This window comes from Callithrix jacchus, chromosome 5, assembly GCF_049354715.1.
Source record: "Callithrix jacchus isolate 240 chromosome 5, calJac240_pri, whole genome shotgun sequence".
Taxonomy (NCBI): domain Eukaryota; kingdom Metazoa; phylum Chordata; class Mammalia; order Primates; family Cebidae; genus Callithrix; species Callithrix jacchus.
This window is the reverse complement of record NC_133506.1, coordinates 64842922-64859202: the sequence shown is the minus strand read 5'-3', so window position 1 is coordinate 64859202 and position 16281 is coordinate 64842922. Positions and strand designations below refer to the sequence as shown.

The following is a 16281-nucleotide window of genomic DNA, read 5'->3' as shown; positions in this document are numbered from 1 at the left end:
GGTTGCAAAGGGAGTAGCTTCTGGTCCTTTTGTTACTTGGGCAAGGAAAGTTCAGGTTTTCCTTTTGATTTAGTTCTAGGAAGTCAGCGTGTATTAGTCTTAGGTTTCTTGCCTCCAGACCCTACTCTCCTGCCTCACAGGTTCATATTGAATTTGTTACAAGGATATTCAAACTTTGTGAATTGGCAAGCAGGAATCTAGTTTCTAGAACAGTGGAGAGGGGCCAGGAAGGTATACAAACTTCTGTGAAAACGTCAAAAATATTTTAAAATAAAATTTCCCATATTCGGATTTTGTGGATATCTGTATGAATTTCCATGATATATTAATTCACTAAAGTGAATAAAAGCAAGAAACAGAAGGGTGTTTCAGAATGCTGAAACAAGGCAGGGTGCTGAACATATACATAATTGCTTGATTATTAATAAACTAGCTCTGGAAGAAAACACACAGCTAATAGCATTGTTACCTAGCGGGAGGTGAAGAGGGTGCCTGGAGAACAGAGAGAAAGATTTTCCACATTACACACCTTTGCCATCTTGTGAATTTTGAACGATGAGAGTCTCCCTGACCCTTCTTCTGCCCTTTACTCTCTCAATACCCGCTTTTCATGATTTTTTTTTTTAATCACTTCAGGTCCTTTAAAAAATTTATTTTGTAAGAAGTGCATATATATTCTGAATAAAATTCAATTTCAGATATATGTATTACAAATATCTTGTCTGTTCTATTTCTCTTTCCCTTCTCAGTGGGGTCTTTTTGGTGTCTTACAGTTACTGACGCCCAACTTATCAGCCTTTTCCTTTAGGACTCTCACTTTTGGTATTCTGCTAAAATATATTTTCCTCTCCATGGGTCATGATATTCTGCGATTTTATCTCTAGACCATAAAACAATGTCTAGACAATGGGAGACATTCAGGTCTACCATCCATCATCCATCTAAAATTATTTTACTTGAGGTAGGAATCAAGGTTCATTTTCTCCCAATCGACATTCAATTGACCTAGCACTATATATTGAAAAAGAAACTTTCCTCACTGTATTACAGTGGCTACTTGTAGGATAAAAAAAGTGTACAAAGCTGTGGGTTTGTTTCCAGCCTCTCTCTCTCTCTCATTCATTGTTACTACCTTTGTACCAGTTATCACACTGTTCTGATTACTGAGGCACTATAATCATCTTGGTAACTGCATTGCGAATTCTCCAACTTTGTTCTTCACCGAAAGTCCACGGAACACCAACCACGACCTTTGGAATCTCCCTCCGGAAGAAGAAGGCACGGTAGTTAGACAGGCGGACCCTATTCAGATCTCGGGTCCCGCGGGTCCTACCTGCATCCTGAGGGACACCCGCCCAACGCGCATGCGCAACCTCAACACTGGATTGGACGGACCCGCGCCTGCTGCGTACACGTCACTTCCGAGGCGGGAGGATGAATTGATTGTCCATGGCCTCTCAGGGGAGCAGGTGAGTGCTGAGGAGGAGGGAACCTCCAAGGTGAGGGGATAGGGTCCCACCTTGAGCTGAGGCGACTCCCCGGCCTAGGTGACGGGCAGCGGTGTAGTGGTCCGGCGAAGGCCGCTGGCCGTCGGGGAGCGCGCGGGATCCCGGGCGGCTTCCGGATCACCGCGAAGCCGAACTCTGAAGGAAGACTTAGCTCAGGCGCTGGGACCAAGGCCCTGGCTCCGGCTTGGCGGAGAACTCTGCATGTTGCCGAGATCGCTGAGTGAGCTTTCCACGGCTGGAAATGGGCGTCGCGATGCGGCGGACCTGCGCTGGGCGCTGTGTGTGAAAGGCCTCTGCGCCCAGAGGGCCCCTGGCTCTCGCCTATTTACTACCGTATTTCTGCGAGACGTAGGGGAGGCCCCACAGCGTGTGCGAGTGGCAGGACCGAGGGCTGAGCGCTGGGGACCGGTGGCATCTTGGCCAGTGACGGCGAGTTAGGACTAGCAAAGGAACTCCGGTTTTCAAACGGCGGAGGGAGGGCGCTGACTCAGAGCATCCATCCACGGGAATGGCTGTTTGTGATATCTTGCTCTTCCAATACTTGCTCTGCGGCTTCCTGGCTGTGCGGCTTTGGGCAAATGTTTTAAATTCTTGGTGTCTCTATTTCTTCAGCTGTAAATTTGGGAATAACAAGCCCATTCATAAGGTTGTTGTGAGGCGTAAATGAGACTGTGCGTGCAAGGTGCTCAGCTGGTGTCTGAGACATAGTGGGTTTTCAACAAATGGTAGCCGCATAAGGCTCTTTTTTCAGTTTCCAAACCTTTGGTGTAATGATTTGAGAATCGTGAAGTTACTTTTGAAGTAACTTTTGGGTTTCATTTACACATATATACTCGCTTCTCTTAGGGGAATTACCAGGAATTGGTTTTCTGGTTCTCTCTCTCTATTTATTTTTTATTTTTATGAGACGGAGTTTAGCTCTTGTGACCCAGGCTGGAGTGCAATGGCGCGATCTCGGCTCATTGCAACCTCCGCCTCCTGGGTTCAGGCAATTCTCCTGCCTCAGCCTCCCGAGTAGCTGGGACTACAGGCGCGCGCCACCATGCCCAGCTAATTTTTTGTATTTTTGGTAGAGACGGGGTTTCACCATGTTGACCAGGATGGTCTTGATCTCTTGACCTCGTGATCCACCCGCCTCGGCCTCCCAAAGTGCTGGGACTACAGGCATGAGCCACCGCGCTCGGCCTGCTTTTCTGGTTCTCTAACCTGTATGGGGGAGAAAAAAAAGAGTTGCTAGAGAAGTAGTAGGTGGAAAAAGGGATCCTGGGCTTGGCGATATACAGTTAGAACTAGCAAAATAATGTAATAATTTTTTCAGAAAGGCCGTGGGGGAACTAACTTTTTTGAGCACGTACCAGAATGGCCATTAAAAATATCTAAATATCTTTCTTCCTCCTCACAGCGACAGAGTAACATGGGTGGTATCACAGTATGTTTTTAGAGAGTTAGGAAGCTAAGATTACCTATCACAAATAAGTGGGAAAGGCAGGTTTTTAGACCCAGGCCTCCCTGCAGAACTTTGTATTCATTCAAGTACAAAAGGTTGCCTTTGAATGGATCTTTGTTAAAGGTTTTATATTTAAGAAAGAGATAATCTGGAGTCTTGCCATAACGTGATAAACATATTGAGCCCCCCTGCCACTTTTTCTTAAGATGACGATGCTTTTTATTTTTCCTGAGGTTTATGATGGGATGAAATGCAGATGGAGGGAAGAGGTCATGACTGGGCCTTGCCCTGGGGTGACCAGTAAGACTGCACCTTTCTGCTGGGATTCCCCAGGATGGCATTCTACTAATCCCAAAAGCAATATGGTGAGGATTCCAGATTAACAGTTGACTGAAGATTATGTATTAGGACTTGCTTTAAAGGAAGGCCTTATAAAAATAGGTTATATATAAATTGTGTTTTGCCGAATTAATCTTTTTTAGGAAATGAGTACTATTTCACTTACTAATTTTTTTGTCCTTTGCAACATTTGGAGCTTTTGGGGGGTTAAACATTTTATTATGGTACATTGGCTAATGGAGTAGATGGGTTTCTTTTATTATAGAAAACATGGGGTCTGAATTTAAAAAATCATGCCACTGGAAAGGATCTTTGTTCTAATTCTTTTCTGGCTTGTAGATTGATTAGGGATCTCGTAGAAATACTGAAACAGAGCCTGGTGTGGTGGCTCACTTCTATAATGCCAGCCTTTTGGGAGGCTGAGGTGGGAGGATTGCTTGAGGCCAGCAATTCAAGACCAGCCTGGGCAACGTAGTAATACCTCATCTCTACAGAAAACTTTAAAAATTAGCTGAGCATGGTAGTGCATCTGTAGTTGTAGCTACTCAGAAGGATGAGGCAGGAGGATCACCTGAGCTGGGGAGTTTGAGGTTGCAGTGAGCTGTGATGGTGATTTTATCACTGTACCCCAGCCTGGATTACAGAGGGAGGAGACCCTGTCTTTAAAAACAAAACAAAACAGGAAAAGGAAAGAAACATTAAAACAATAGTTACCATTTGCTAATTTTTGGCATATACTATGTTATTTATTCAAGATAGAATTACTGTTTTAGTTCCATTTTTACAGATGAAGAAATTCTAACATTTAAACAATGTGTCCAAAGTGGGAAAATCTGAGAGAAGACCAAAACAAAGCTAAAGGGGCTGTACTGGGGAAGGGAGGATGCACCAGGAAGTGAGGTGGGTGGGTGGCCAGGATGACACTGGGATGCTGAAGAACACCAGAGTGAAGGTACATTTTCTCATTGAGACATGGAGTTTCCTACAGGAAGGGAAGGACACATATCTTAAAGACAAGCCTGTTGCCTTTTTAGAATATTCTGGGCCAAGGGCAGCACAGCTAGCTTGGCTGTGGTCTTGTAGGTTTTCAAGCCCAGATTTGGAACCCTGCTGCCTAAAGTAATTGATTCCTGATGTGCTTTGCTCTTAAAGAGCCTGATCCCATACACAGAAGTGTGCAAGCTAGATAAGTGAGTACATGATCACTTCATATCCAGAAAGATTTTTGGCTTTATAAACAGATCCCTGTTTTGGGTTCTTTTAGATGGTGCATTTCTGTTGGTGACAACCTAAATTGGAAAAAAATAAAAAAAAGATAATGCAGGCTGGGCGTAGTGGCTCACGCCTGTAATCCATGCACTTTGGAGGCCAAGGCAGGCGGATCACCTGAAGTCGGGAGTTCAAGACCAGCCTGACCAACATGGTGAAACCCTGTCTTTAAAAAAAAAAAGATAATGCATTTCTATGGTATATTTAAAATATTTACTTTATTTCGATTGCAACAGTATATTTGCATAAAGGAATTATGTTTGTGCCCTTGTCAAGGGTGTGGAATATGCCTTCCCTATCATTTACATGCCCCCTTTTCTCTATTCCTTAATTATAGTTGATAGTTTTTGACTGTTTGCTATGTTCCAGGCACCGTGCTAATCACTTTACTGAATTATTCAATTCTATAGTAACTCTAAAAATAGGAACTATAATCTTCATTTATGGAGGGAGAAATGGGACTAGAGATGTTAATAAATTTATCCAAAGGCATAGAGCTATTAGCCAGGCATTGTGGCACACGCCTGTAGTCCCAGCTCCTTGTTGGGGCTGAGGCATATAGATTCCTTGAACCTGGAAGGTTGAGGCTGCAGTGAGCTGAGATCACACCATTGCACCCAAGTCTGGGTGGCAAAATGAGACACTGTCTTGGCCAGGTGCAGTGGCTCACACATGTAATCCTAGCACTTTGGGAGGCTGAGGTGGACGGATCACCTGAGATCAAGAGTTCGAGACCAGCCTGGTCAATGTGGTGAAACTCTGACTCTACTGAAAAAATACAAAAATTAGCCAGGCATGGTGTGGGCACCTGTAATCCCAGTTATTTGGGAGGCTGAGGCAGGAGAATTGCTTGAACCTGGGAGGTGGAGGTTCCAGTGAGCAGAGATTCCACCACGGCACTCCAGCCTGGGTGACAAAAGCAAGATTCCGTCTTAAAAAAAAAAAAAGGTGAAACCTTGTCTCAAAAAACAACAGCAACAAAGGCATAGAGCTAGTAAAGGCAAAGCTAATACCATGTCACTCCAGAATGTAGTGCTTAGCTACATATTCCATTCATTCCTTCACTTAACAGATTTTTATCAAACACTTCCAGTGTATCAGCAGTGTGCTGGGTGTTGGGGATACAATGATGACCAAAACAGATAAAGCCCCTGTCCTTAAATTGCCTATAAATCTAGCAAGGGAGATAGACAGTAAATATATAAACAAAACTAATTATTAATTACAATTCTGATGCATGCTGTGGAGGACAGTAGAGGGTGCTATGAGAATATATAATGGAGTCAGCGGTATGTGCAGGGGAGGGGGGGCGGGGGAATGAGGAGAGACAGGGAAGGCTTTCCCAAGAAAATATTTAGCCGAGACTTCAAGGACTGAGTTGGAGTTAAATTGGACAAAGAGCTGACAGGAGAAGGGAAGGGCATGTGTGAAGTGTTGAGACAAGGAGGAGCTTGTATTTTGTTACTTAAAGACCTGTGTGAGGCTGAGTGTGGTGGCTCACACCTATAATCCCAGCGCTTTGAGAGGCTGAAGTGGGAGGATCATGTGAGTCCAGGAGTTCGAGAGTAGCCTGGGCAACATAGGGAGACCCTATCTCTACAAAAAATAAAAATTTATCTAGACATGTGCACCTGTTGTCCCAATTACTCCAAAGGCTGAGGCAGGAGGATTGCTTGTTCCCAGGAGTTTGAAGGTGCAGTAAACTGATAATCCCACTGCATTCCAGCCTGGGCAACAGAGTAAGACCCTGACTCAAAAAGAAAAAGAAAAAGAAAAAACAGTAAACAATAAACAACAAGCAAAAAACCCAGACTGGGATGTATTATGGATAATATGCTAATATAATTTCTTTCAGAAAAGAAATCCCACCATTTATTTGTAGCTGAGCAGATGCAATCCATTATGTAGTCTCAAGATTGATAGTAAATTGCCCTCTTGTAAGAAGACTTGACAGCACCATTTGCTGTACATGCTTTCATAGTTATTTCTGAATTCACCTGGTAATTGTGTTGGTCATCTCTGCTACGTGGTTACTTTTTTCCAAAGGAAAACATAAAACAGCTCTATGATAAAACAAGTAGTCAAGGTGCCTAGGCTAAACTTCCAGTGATAGTGAGATAGTAATAGGGCTGGGGCATTGTCTTCCTGGATGTTTCCATTTAAAATAGGGGGTTCAAGGAGTTCGGCTGAGCCTGGTGGCTCACGCCTGTAATCCCAGCACTTTGGGAGGCGGAGGAGGGTGAATCATCTGAGGTCAGGAATTTGAGACCAGCCTGGCCAACATGGTGAAACCCCTACTCTATTAAAAATACAAAAATTAGCTGGGTGCGGTGGTGTGTACCTGTAATCCCAGCCACTTGGAAGCTGAGGCAGGAGAATCACTTGAACCTGGGAGGCAGAGATTGCAGTGAGCTGAGATTGTGCCACTGCACTCCATCCTGGGCTACAGAGTGAGACTCCATCTCAAAAAATGAATGAATGATTGAATGTAAAAGAGAGGATTCCAGGCCTTTCAGAAAAATAGCTAATGCGTTATCATTAGCATATAATGAGCAGCGAGGATCACCCGAGGTCGCTTTCATGGCCATTTTTCATTTTACTCTTATATTTACTGGGTTTAAACAAGCTAAACTAGGGCTAGTTTATTTAGCCTTTAAAGAGGTGTGCACACATATCAATGGGAAAGAGGAAGGATTCATAAATACTAGGTTTTTCAAAGAAAGACTATAAGGAGAAAGAAGGAGAGAAAAGATCTCTTTCCCTTTGGGAGGCAGGGAACATTTAGTTTTAAGATTTTTACTGTATGTTTGGATGACAACTAAAAAAAATGTACTTACAGTACAGTAAAATGTTGGACTGGAGCAACATCCATAATGTTGGATGGTGTAGGGATTATTCATTCCCACCCCATTTTACATATGAAACCTTTTTTTGGTAGCCAATGTTAATCATTTTTTTTTTTGAGACGGAGTTTCGCTCTTGTTACCCAGACCGGAGTGCAATGGCATGATCTCGGCTCACCGCAACCTCCACCTCCTGGGTTCAGGCAATTCTCCTGCCTCAGCCTCCTGAGTAGCTGGGATTACAGGCACGTGCCACCACGCCCAGCTAATTTTTTTTGTATTTTTAGTAGAGATGGGGTTTCACCATGTTGTCCAGGATGGTCTCGATCTCTTGACTTCGTGATCCACCCGCCTTGGCCTCCCAAAGTGCTGGGATTACAGGCATGAGCCACCGCGCCCGGCCAATGTTATCATTTTAATGCAGAAGTATGAGGGTGAAAATTGGGATTGAATGGTGTGTAAATTCAGTTTGAAAGCTTCTTGCTACCCACCCAGATAGGAAATACAACAAATTCCTTTGGATTTCACCTGAGTGCTCCCTCCCATCTTCTAAAGTTTCCAGTAACATGAGACTTGGCCACTTAAACTGCTTAGTGGAGGGAGAGGTCTGTGATGGCCACTGAATTTGCTACCGGAAAAGTCTCGATCCAGACCTCAAGAGAGGGTTCTTGGATCTTGTGTAAGAAATAATTTGAGGCCAATCCATAGATAAAAGTGAAAGCAAGTTTATTAGAGAAGTAAAGAAACAAGAAATGGCTACTCCATAGGCAAAGAAGCCCTGTGGGCTTCTGGCTGGCTACTTTTATGATCATTTCCTGATCATATGCTAAACAAGGGGTGGATAATTCATGATTTTTCCAGGAAAGAGTTGGGTAATTCCCTGAACTTCCCCTTCATAGATCATATAGGGTAGTTTCTTGACATTGCCGTGGCATTTGTAAGTGTTGGTAGGAGTGTCTTTTGGCATGCTAAGGCATTATAATTAGCATATAATGAGCAGTGAGGATAACTAGAGGTCACTTTCATTGCCATTTTTCATTTGGTGAGTTTTGACTGGCTTCTTTACCTCAGCTTGCTTTATCATATCAGCAAAGTCTTTGTGATCTGTATCTTGTGTGACCTCATATCTGTGACTTAGAATGCCTAACCTGAGAATGCAGCCCAGTAGGTCTCAGCCTTATTTTACCCAGCCTCTGTTCAAAATAGAGTTGCTCTGATTCAGATGCCTGATAAATTGATTAAATATTCCTTACCAGTGGTTTAAGTACAGAGCTTGCTATCTGTACTTAGCTAGTGTTTTATTAAGTAAGGCTGTTTGTACTAGGAAGACTAAGTTTTGAAGGGGTATACATTTTTCCAGGTTTATGTGAGCAGCACTTAGCGGTCATTAAATTGGATACTACATTAGTAAACTACCCTTGCAGAATTCTCTATCAGTATGGCATTATAATCCAGGTTGGTTTAAAATGTTAGCTAAACTGAGTCAAGGAAACTATATACTGAGTTCCTGTTAAGCAGCTAGCTTGTTTATGTTCAGTTGCTGCTTAGAAGTATTCTGTTTGAGTTGTTAAAAGAAAAACTTTAGACAAATTAAATTCAACAGTTTAACTGAACAAAAAATGATGTGCAAATTGGCAGCTTCTGGAACCAGAATAAGTTCAGAGTGACTCCAGGGCAGCTACTTGGTTGGATGGTATTTATGGCAGAAATGGGAAAGTGGCATACTGAAAATGGAAGTGAGGTACAGGCCAGGCCCAGTGGCTTACACCTGTAATCCCAGCACTTTAGGAAGCCAACACAGGAGGATTGCTTGAGCCCAGGCATTTGAGACCACCCTGGGCAGCATAGGGAGACCCCATCTCTACCAAAAAAAAAAAAAATTACCAAGTATACCATTCATGCCTGTGGTCCTAGCTACTCAGGAGACTGAGGTGGGAGGATGACTTGAACCTGGGTGGTAGAGGTTGCAGTGAGCCATGATCACACCACTGCACCCCAGCCCGGATGGCAGTGGGAGATCCTGTCTTAAAAAAATAAAAAAGAGGAAGTGAGGTACAGAAACAGCTATATTGTTTGCAGCCTTATTTGAGCAGTTGGCTGCCTATGATTGGTTGAAACTGTGCTGCTGTGATTCACTGAGACTAGGCTACTTGTTACAAGAGTACATTAAAGTGTATTTGCACATCCAGTTAGGTTACAGGTCTTTAGGTATGGAGGAACATTTAGATGAAACAAAATATGTAAGGAGGCAGCTTTAGGCTAAACTTGTAACAAGGTGATTAGAACTGAGCTTAGGGATCTGGTATCTCCTAGACAGTCTTAGAATCCTTCCTGTTTAAAGTTCCAACTAAAGGATGATTATTATTTTTTTACATGACCCCCTATTTGATGCACTTGAGTTAAGAATGTGGGCCTCAGAGTCTGAATACATTGGTTGAAATCTGTTTTCCACTGTTTGCTAGTGATGTGACTTCAGATACTTTTCTTATTTAGCAAATGAAAATAACTGTCATACCTACCTAAGGATTGCTGTGAGGGTGAAAGGAGATCATGGATATGGAGGATGTGTTGCTCAGTGTCTGGCACATTGCAAATATGTTAAAAAGTTAGTAATTGTTATTAATATTTTTATTTTTCAATAGCCATATATGGTAATGTGAACCCAGAAAATCTGAGACAGGTCTCAGTTAATTTAGCAAGTTTATTTTGCCAAAATTGAGGATGTGCCCATGACATAGCCTCAGGAAGTCCTGATGACATGTGCCCAAAGTGGTTGGGACACAGCTTGGTTTTGTACATTGTAGGGAGACATGAGACATCAAATCATGTCTGATCAATCAGTATATTTAAGAAGTACATTAGTTCTGTCCAGAAAGGCGGGATGACTCAAAGTAAGGCCCCGGCTCAGGGGATTCCAGGTCACAGATAGGTAAAAGACAAACAATTGCATTCTTTTGACTTTGATTGGTCTTTCCAAAGGAGGCAATCAGAATATGCATCTATCCCTGTGAGCAGAGGGATTAATTTGAATAGAATGGGAGGCCCTGAACTGTTCCCAGCTAGAAGGAGCCCAAGATATTTTTCTGCTTTTCTTTTTAAAAATCATTTGGAAAAAGCATTTTAGAAGAAAATGAGTCTCTGGTCTCAGGTTTCATCTGATCTCTCATGGCTAGGACGGTGTATTCCTAGATGGAAAAGTCCTGAAAGCTCATGTTTAGCAGGTTGTGAAGTCTCATGTTCTATGAAGAGAAAATGGGGGAGGGAGAAAGAAAAACAATAACAAACAAAAGAACAATTCTGGAAAAATTGATATAGGCCACATTACTCTGAAGTCCGTACATTAGTAGGCAGGTATGAAAGTGGCTTATGTATGTAAATAGGTTGTTGTTATTTTCTTCTGAAGTTTAAGTTGCGTGGCTTCAGTTCCCAGGGCTTTAAGAAAGCACAGCTTGGTTTTCAGTGACTCCAAATTAGGAAAAATGGGAAAAAAAGGAGGGGGAGAAATTGAAAACATTATTTTGAAGACTTATGGCCAAGAAAAATTATAATTCAGTTCAAATTGTAGAAAATAATAAAAATATAAAAAGCATTAGGCAAGACTAGCATCTAACAAGAGGTGTACTACAGTTTTGAAACATAATTTTTTTGTGCTCTAGCTTCCCAATTTTACTAAAGGCAACTCATGCTAGGACTGGTTTGCTTTATTATATTTTACCTAATTATTTGTATACAGTGCTGCAAGAATAATAATTTTTTTACGCAGGCTTTTAAATTGCTTTGATGGAATTTTTTCCATGGGAGGAATCTCAGATAAGACTTTTTAAAGCTGAGACCAGCCATAGATTTGTGTCATTAAATACCTTTGATCTGGGTGAATTTCCTCTCCTTTTGAGGTTCCAAGTGGGGCTTCTGGGACTGTCAGAAAGTGACATTCTTTACTTACCACAGGTCAGAAACCCTGTACGTGGACTGTGTACACAAAATATGAGTCCAGCTTTTCTAAGGGCTTGATTGGCTATATATGTCGTTTTCGTTTGATTCCTTAAAGGAAAGCACTCCATTCCAGTCAAGGCCTTGGTAAAATAACCACTTTCTCCAATTGTGCCCTGTTACAAATGAAAACATATTATATAGGCTGTATTGCCATAAGAATACTTAAAAATGGTTTCCAGATTCTGGAGAAATCAGGTAGAGAGAAACAAATATGCTCCAAATTTTGTTCCACAGGAGTATACTCAATTGTTAAAAGCTGTCAGTAGCTCAAAAGAAAAGCTTTAGGGCTGGGCGCGGTGGCTCAAGCCTGTAGTCCCAGCACTTTGGGAGGCCGAGGCAGGTGGATCACGAGGTCGGCAGATCGAGACCATCCTGGTCAACATGGTGAAACCCCGTCTCTACTAAAAATTACAAAAAATTAGCTGGGCACGGTGGCGCGTGCCTGTAATCCCGGCTACTCAGGAGGCTGAGGCAGGAGAATTGCCCGAACCCAGGGGGCGGAGGTTGCGGTGAGCTGAGATCGCGCCATTGCACTCCAGCCTTGGTAACAAGAGCGAAACTCCGTCTCAAAAAAAAAAGAAAAAAAAAAAAAAGAAAAGCTTTAAAGCTGAGACCAGCCATAGATTTGTGTCATTAAATACCTTTGATCTGGGTGAATTTCCTCTCCTTTTGAGGTTCCAAGGGGGGCTTCTGGGTCAGAAACCCTGTACATGGACTGTGTACACAAAATATGAGTCCAGCTTCTGAAAAACAAAGTAAAGGATCAGCAAACATTTTAAGCAAAAAGTCCAAAAGATTAGTTCAGTCCATACATTTAGTTCCTGTTCTGCTTGATACTCATGAACATTTTAGCTCTCTATAAGTCCTGAAAGATTTTCCTTTATTCAGATATCACAGTCTCCAAAGTTATCAGTAACCTATAGCTGATAATAAAACCACCTTCTAAAGAGGACCAAAGCAAGACAATTGTCCGTGGATGACAAAAAATGTTAGGGCATCCATAATCAAAGATACAATTGACAAGGAAATTTGTTATCTCTGTGGCACACAATAATTTTAACATAACAATTATGATCATTACTGATAATGTATATTAAGTTATATCAGAATTATAGGAGTTTCCCATAATTTTGGAATACATACCAATAACCTATTTATACAAATACAGCTTTAAGAAAAACAAACATCATTTCATATTTGACAATGCTTCCTTTATAATTTTTGTACCAGATAAGCCAAATTATGTTATTTTTTGGACTTTAGGGAACCTCTAATATCTTAAATGATTAATTAGGTTAGAAAAAGACATAATTTATGATTTTATTTTGGTAAGTTTGTCAAATATCAAAATATATTTTGTGATCGATGTCACAAAATAGGATCATAGGTCATTGTAAAGTAAGTCATTCACTTAACCAAAAGGATAACTCAAGGATTTCAAAAACAAAAGGTGAAAACTTTTTTGTTGAGAGAGAAGACTTAATTTTCCGAACAAGCCCTAATAAAAGCAACATGAAGCCAATTAAATTTGTTTTTCAAAATTTTATAAACAATCTAAGATTTTAATCTTGACCATAACGTACAGCTTCCATAAGCCTTTTATAACCTTTATTAAGGAGTTGGTTAATGCTTCAAGAAAACTTCGTTAATCTGACACAGGGGCTCAAATGCTGGTCTTGCATCATTGTGCCTTTGACATTAATTATTAATTTATAGAGAAACTGAACTTATTTTATCTTTCAAAATTGGCCCTTACAATCTTATGTGCCCACCCCTTCCACAATAGTCTCTGGGCCTTGAGGAGTTGAATAACTTTAATTTCTTGCCCTGTGTCTCTGCAATGCAGTTTATTTGAATTGTCATCTATGGGGCCTGAAGATGAGGCTTTAATTGCAGTCAGTGTTTCAGATTTAGCAAGACTTGGTGTCCTTTGTTAGACTCAGGAGTCAAAGCCCTGTTGCTCAATGTCGCAAGGACTTTAAAAGCACATGCAGGAAGATACATGGATGTAATAACATTAATTTTTTTAAAGTGGGTTTTGTTTGTTTTTTGAGATGGACCCCTGCTCTGTCACCCAGGCTGAAGTGCAGTGGCCTGATCTTGGCTTGCTGCAACCTCCACCTCCCAGGTTCAAGTGGTTCTCCTGCCTCAGCCTCCTGAGTAGCTGGGATTATAAGCATGCGCCACTGTGCCCAGCTAATTTTTGTATTTTTAGTAGAGTTGCGTTTTTACCATGTTAGCCAGGCTGGTTTTGAACTCCTGACCTCAGGTAATCTGCCCACCTCTGCCTCCTACAGTGCTGAGATTACAGGTGTGAGCCATTATGCCTGGCCAAAAACAAGTTTTTAATCTCAGTTTTTTTTTCCTACTCAAACCAAAACAATAGTAATATGACATGGTCATATTAAAGTTTTTTATTTTCAATTTTTCTTTTAATTTTTTTTTTTTTGGGGGGGGAGGAAGGCAGGAAGGAAGGGAAGAAGGAAGGAAGGAAGGGAGGAAGCGGGGAGGGAGGGAGGGAGGGAGCGTAGGGAAGAAAGGAAATCAAGCAATGAAAGAGACATTGCCGACCTGGATCTAGAGGTTTACAAGTTGATTTCTTTTTTTTTGAGAGAAGGAAAGAAAAAAGAATAATAAGTAAAGGAGAGGAAGAAAGAGGAAGAGAAAGAGGGAGAGTAAATGGAAATATTGCTTTATTTTGAAAAAAATTGGGTATTAATAATGGCCAATCAATGTTTCATTTAAACTAATGGGTAGGTGTGATGTGGTATTGACAAGAATGTATATTTTGTGTATTTGAAGTGGAGAGCTCTATAAATATTTATTAAGTTTACTTGTTCTGGATCTGAGTTCAAGTCCTTGATATCCTTATTAATTTTCTGTCTCATTGAATCTAAGTCTCCTATCTGGGTGTTAGGATCGTTAGCTCTTGTTGTTGCATTGATCCTTTTACCACTATATCTTTGTTGCTTTAAAATCTATTTTATCTGATACAAGAATTGCAACTCCTGCTTTTTATTTATTTATTATTTATTTTTGCTCTCCATTTGGTTGGTAAATCTTTCTCCATCCCTTTGTTTTGAGTCTTTGTGTATCGTTGCATGTGAAACAGGTCTGGATGTAACATGCCGTTGGGTTTTGGCTGTGTCTTTTGATTGGGAATTCAGTCAATTTAAATTTAGGGTTACTGCCATTTGATGTTGACTGGCTGTTTTATCCATTTGTTGGTGTAAATTCTTCTTTATGTTGGTGCTCTTTACTTTTTGGTGTATTTTTAGAAAGGCTAATACTGGTTGTTTCTTTCTGTGTGTAATGCTTCTTTCAGAAGCTCTTGTAAAGCAGGCCTGGTGGTAATAAAATCTCCGAGTTCTTGCTTGTTCATAAAAGATTTTATTTTTCCTTCAGTTGTGAAGCTTAGTTTGGCTGGATATGAAATTCTGGGCTGAAGGTTCTGTTCTTTGAGGATGTTGAATATCAGCCCCCACTCTCTTCTGGCCTGTAGAGTTTCTGCCGAGAGATCTGCTGTAAGTCTGATAGGCTTGCCTTTGTGGGTAATCTGACCTTTCTCTCTGGCTGCCCTTAGTATCTTCTCCTTTGTTTCAACCCTGGTGAATCTAACGATTATGTGCCTTGGGGTTGCTCTTCTTGAGGAATATCTTTGTGGTGTTCTCTGTATTACCTGGGGTTGAATGTTGACCTGCTTTGCTAATTTAGGAAAATTTTCCTGAATAATATCCTGAAGGGTATTTTCCAGCTTGGATTCATTCTCTCCGTCGCATTCAGGTACACCTATCAAACGTAAATTTGGTCTTTTCACATAGTCCCACATTTCTTGGAGACTTTGCTCATTCCTTTTTATCCTTTTTTCTCTAATCTTTTCTTCACGTTTTATTTCATTAAGTTGGACTTTGACCTCTGATATCCCTTCTTCTGCTTGAACAATTCGAGTGTTTAAACCTGTGCATACTTCTCGGAGTTCCTGTATTGTATTCTTCAGTTCCATTAATTCACTCATACTCCTCTCTAAGTTGTCTATTCTCAATAGGATTTCATCAAACCTTTTTTCAAAGTTCCTAGTTTCTTTACGTTGGGCTACAACATGGTCTTTTAACTCACCGAAGTTTGTTATTATCCATTCCTTGAAGAGTGATTCTGTCATCAGGAGGCGCTCGTTCTCCATCAAGCCTTGTTCCATTATTGATGTGGAGCTGTGATCATCTTTAGAGGGAGAGGCGTTCTGACTTTGAGTATTCTCAGCTTTTTTACGCTGGTTTCTTCCCGTCATTGTAAATTTATCCTCCTGCCGTCTTTGAAATTACCAACTTTCAGATTAGGTCTCTTGAGTGAACGTCCAGGTTGTTAGTTCCCAGGGCCAGAGCAGCGGCGTTAAAACTGATGGTGCTTTTCTGCCCAGGATTCTCCTGTCGGGCTTCCTTCTTGTTTCCGTAGTAGGCGACTCTGCCTTCCTGGGGCTCCAAACCTCGGTCAGAAGGGGAACCGGTCCCATTTACTCTGCGCCGAGCGCTGCCGCACCAAGGTGCCGGCAGAACCGCTGCGCCGACCACGAGAGTCGCGCTGGCAACTCGTGTTTCCACCACTGGGGGATCTTCTGCTCCGTGAGCAACCAGACTTTGTCTGAAAGTGTGGCGTCCTCTAGTTCTCCCCGCCTTCCCTGAGAGCTGCAATCCCGGGATGTTAGCAATCGGCCATCTTGGATCGTTCTCCAATTTTTTTCTTTTTCTTTTTTTTTTTTTTTTTTGAGGCAGAGTCTCTCTCTGTCACCCAGGCTGGAGTGTAGTGGTGTGACCTCAGCTCACTGCAACTTCTGCCCAAAGGGTTCATGCAATTCTCCCATCTCAGCCTCCTGAGTGGCTGGGATTAC

The 16281-nt window shown here is 41.6% G+C and overlaps 1 protein-coding gene across 36 annotated transcripts in view; it reads left to right on the top strand.

The window, feature by feature from the left end:
- Positions 1-16281, top strand: part of DHRS7B (dehydrogenase/reductase 7B) — a 97626-nt gene that overhangs the window by 35075 nt on the left and 46270 nt on the right. For 10 of the 36 annotated variants that reach the window (XM_078372370.1, XM_078372361.1, XM_054255578.2 and 7 more), the window contains one exon: positions 1144-1469. The exons of 12 other annotated variants lie outside the window; for them this stretch is intronic. In XM_078372370.1, the coding sequence (XP_078228496.1) occupies positions 1450-1469 (20 nt within the window). In that variant the 5' untranslated portion in view covers positions 1144-1449. Of the gene's footprint in view, positions 1-1143; positions 1729-3188; positions 3321-16281 lie in introns of those variants that run through there. 14 more of the 36 variants (XM_078372381.1, XM_078372371.1, XM_035299304.3 and 11 more) reach the window with 3 other exon arrangements.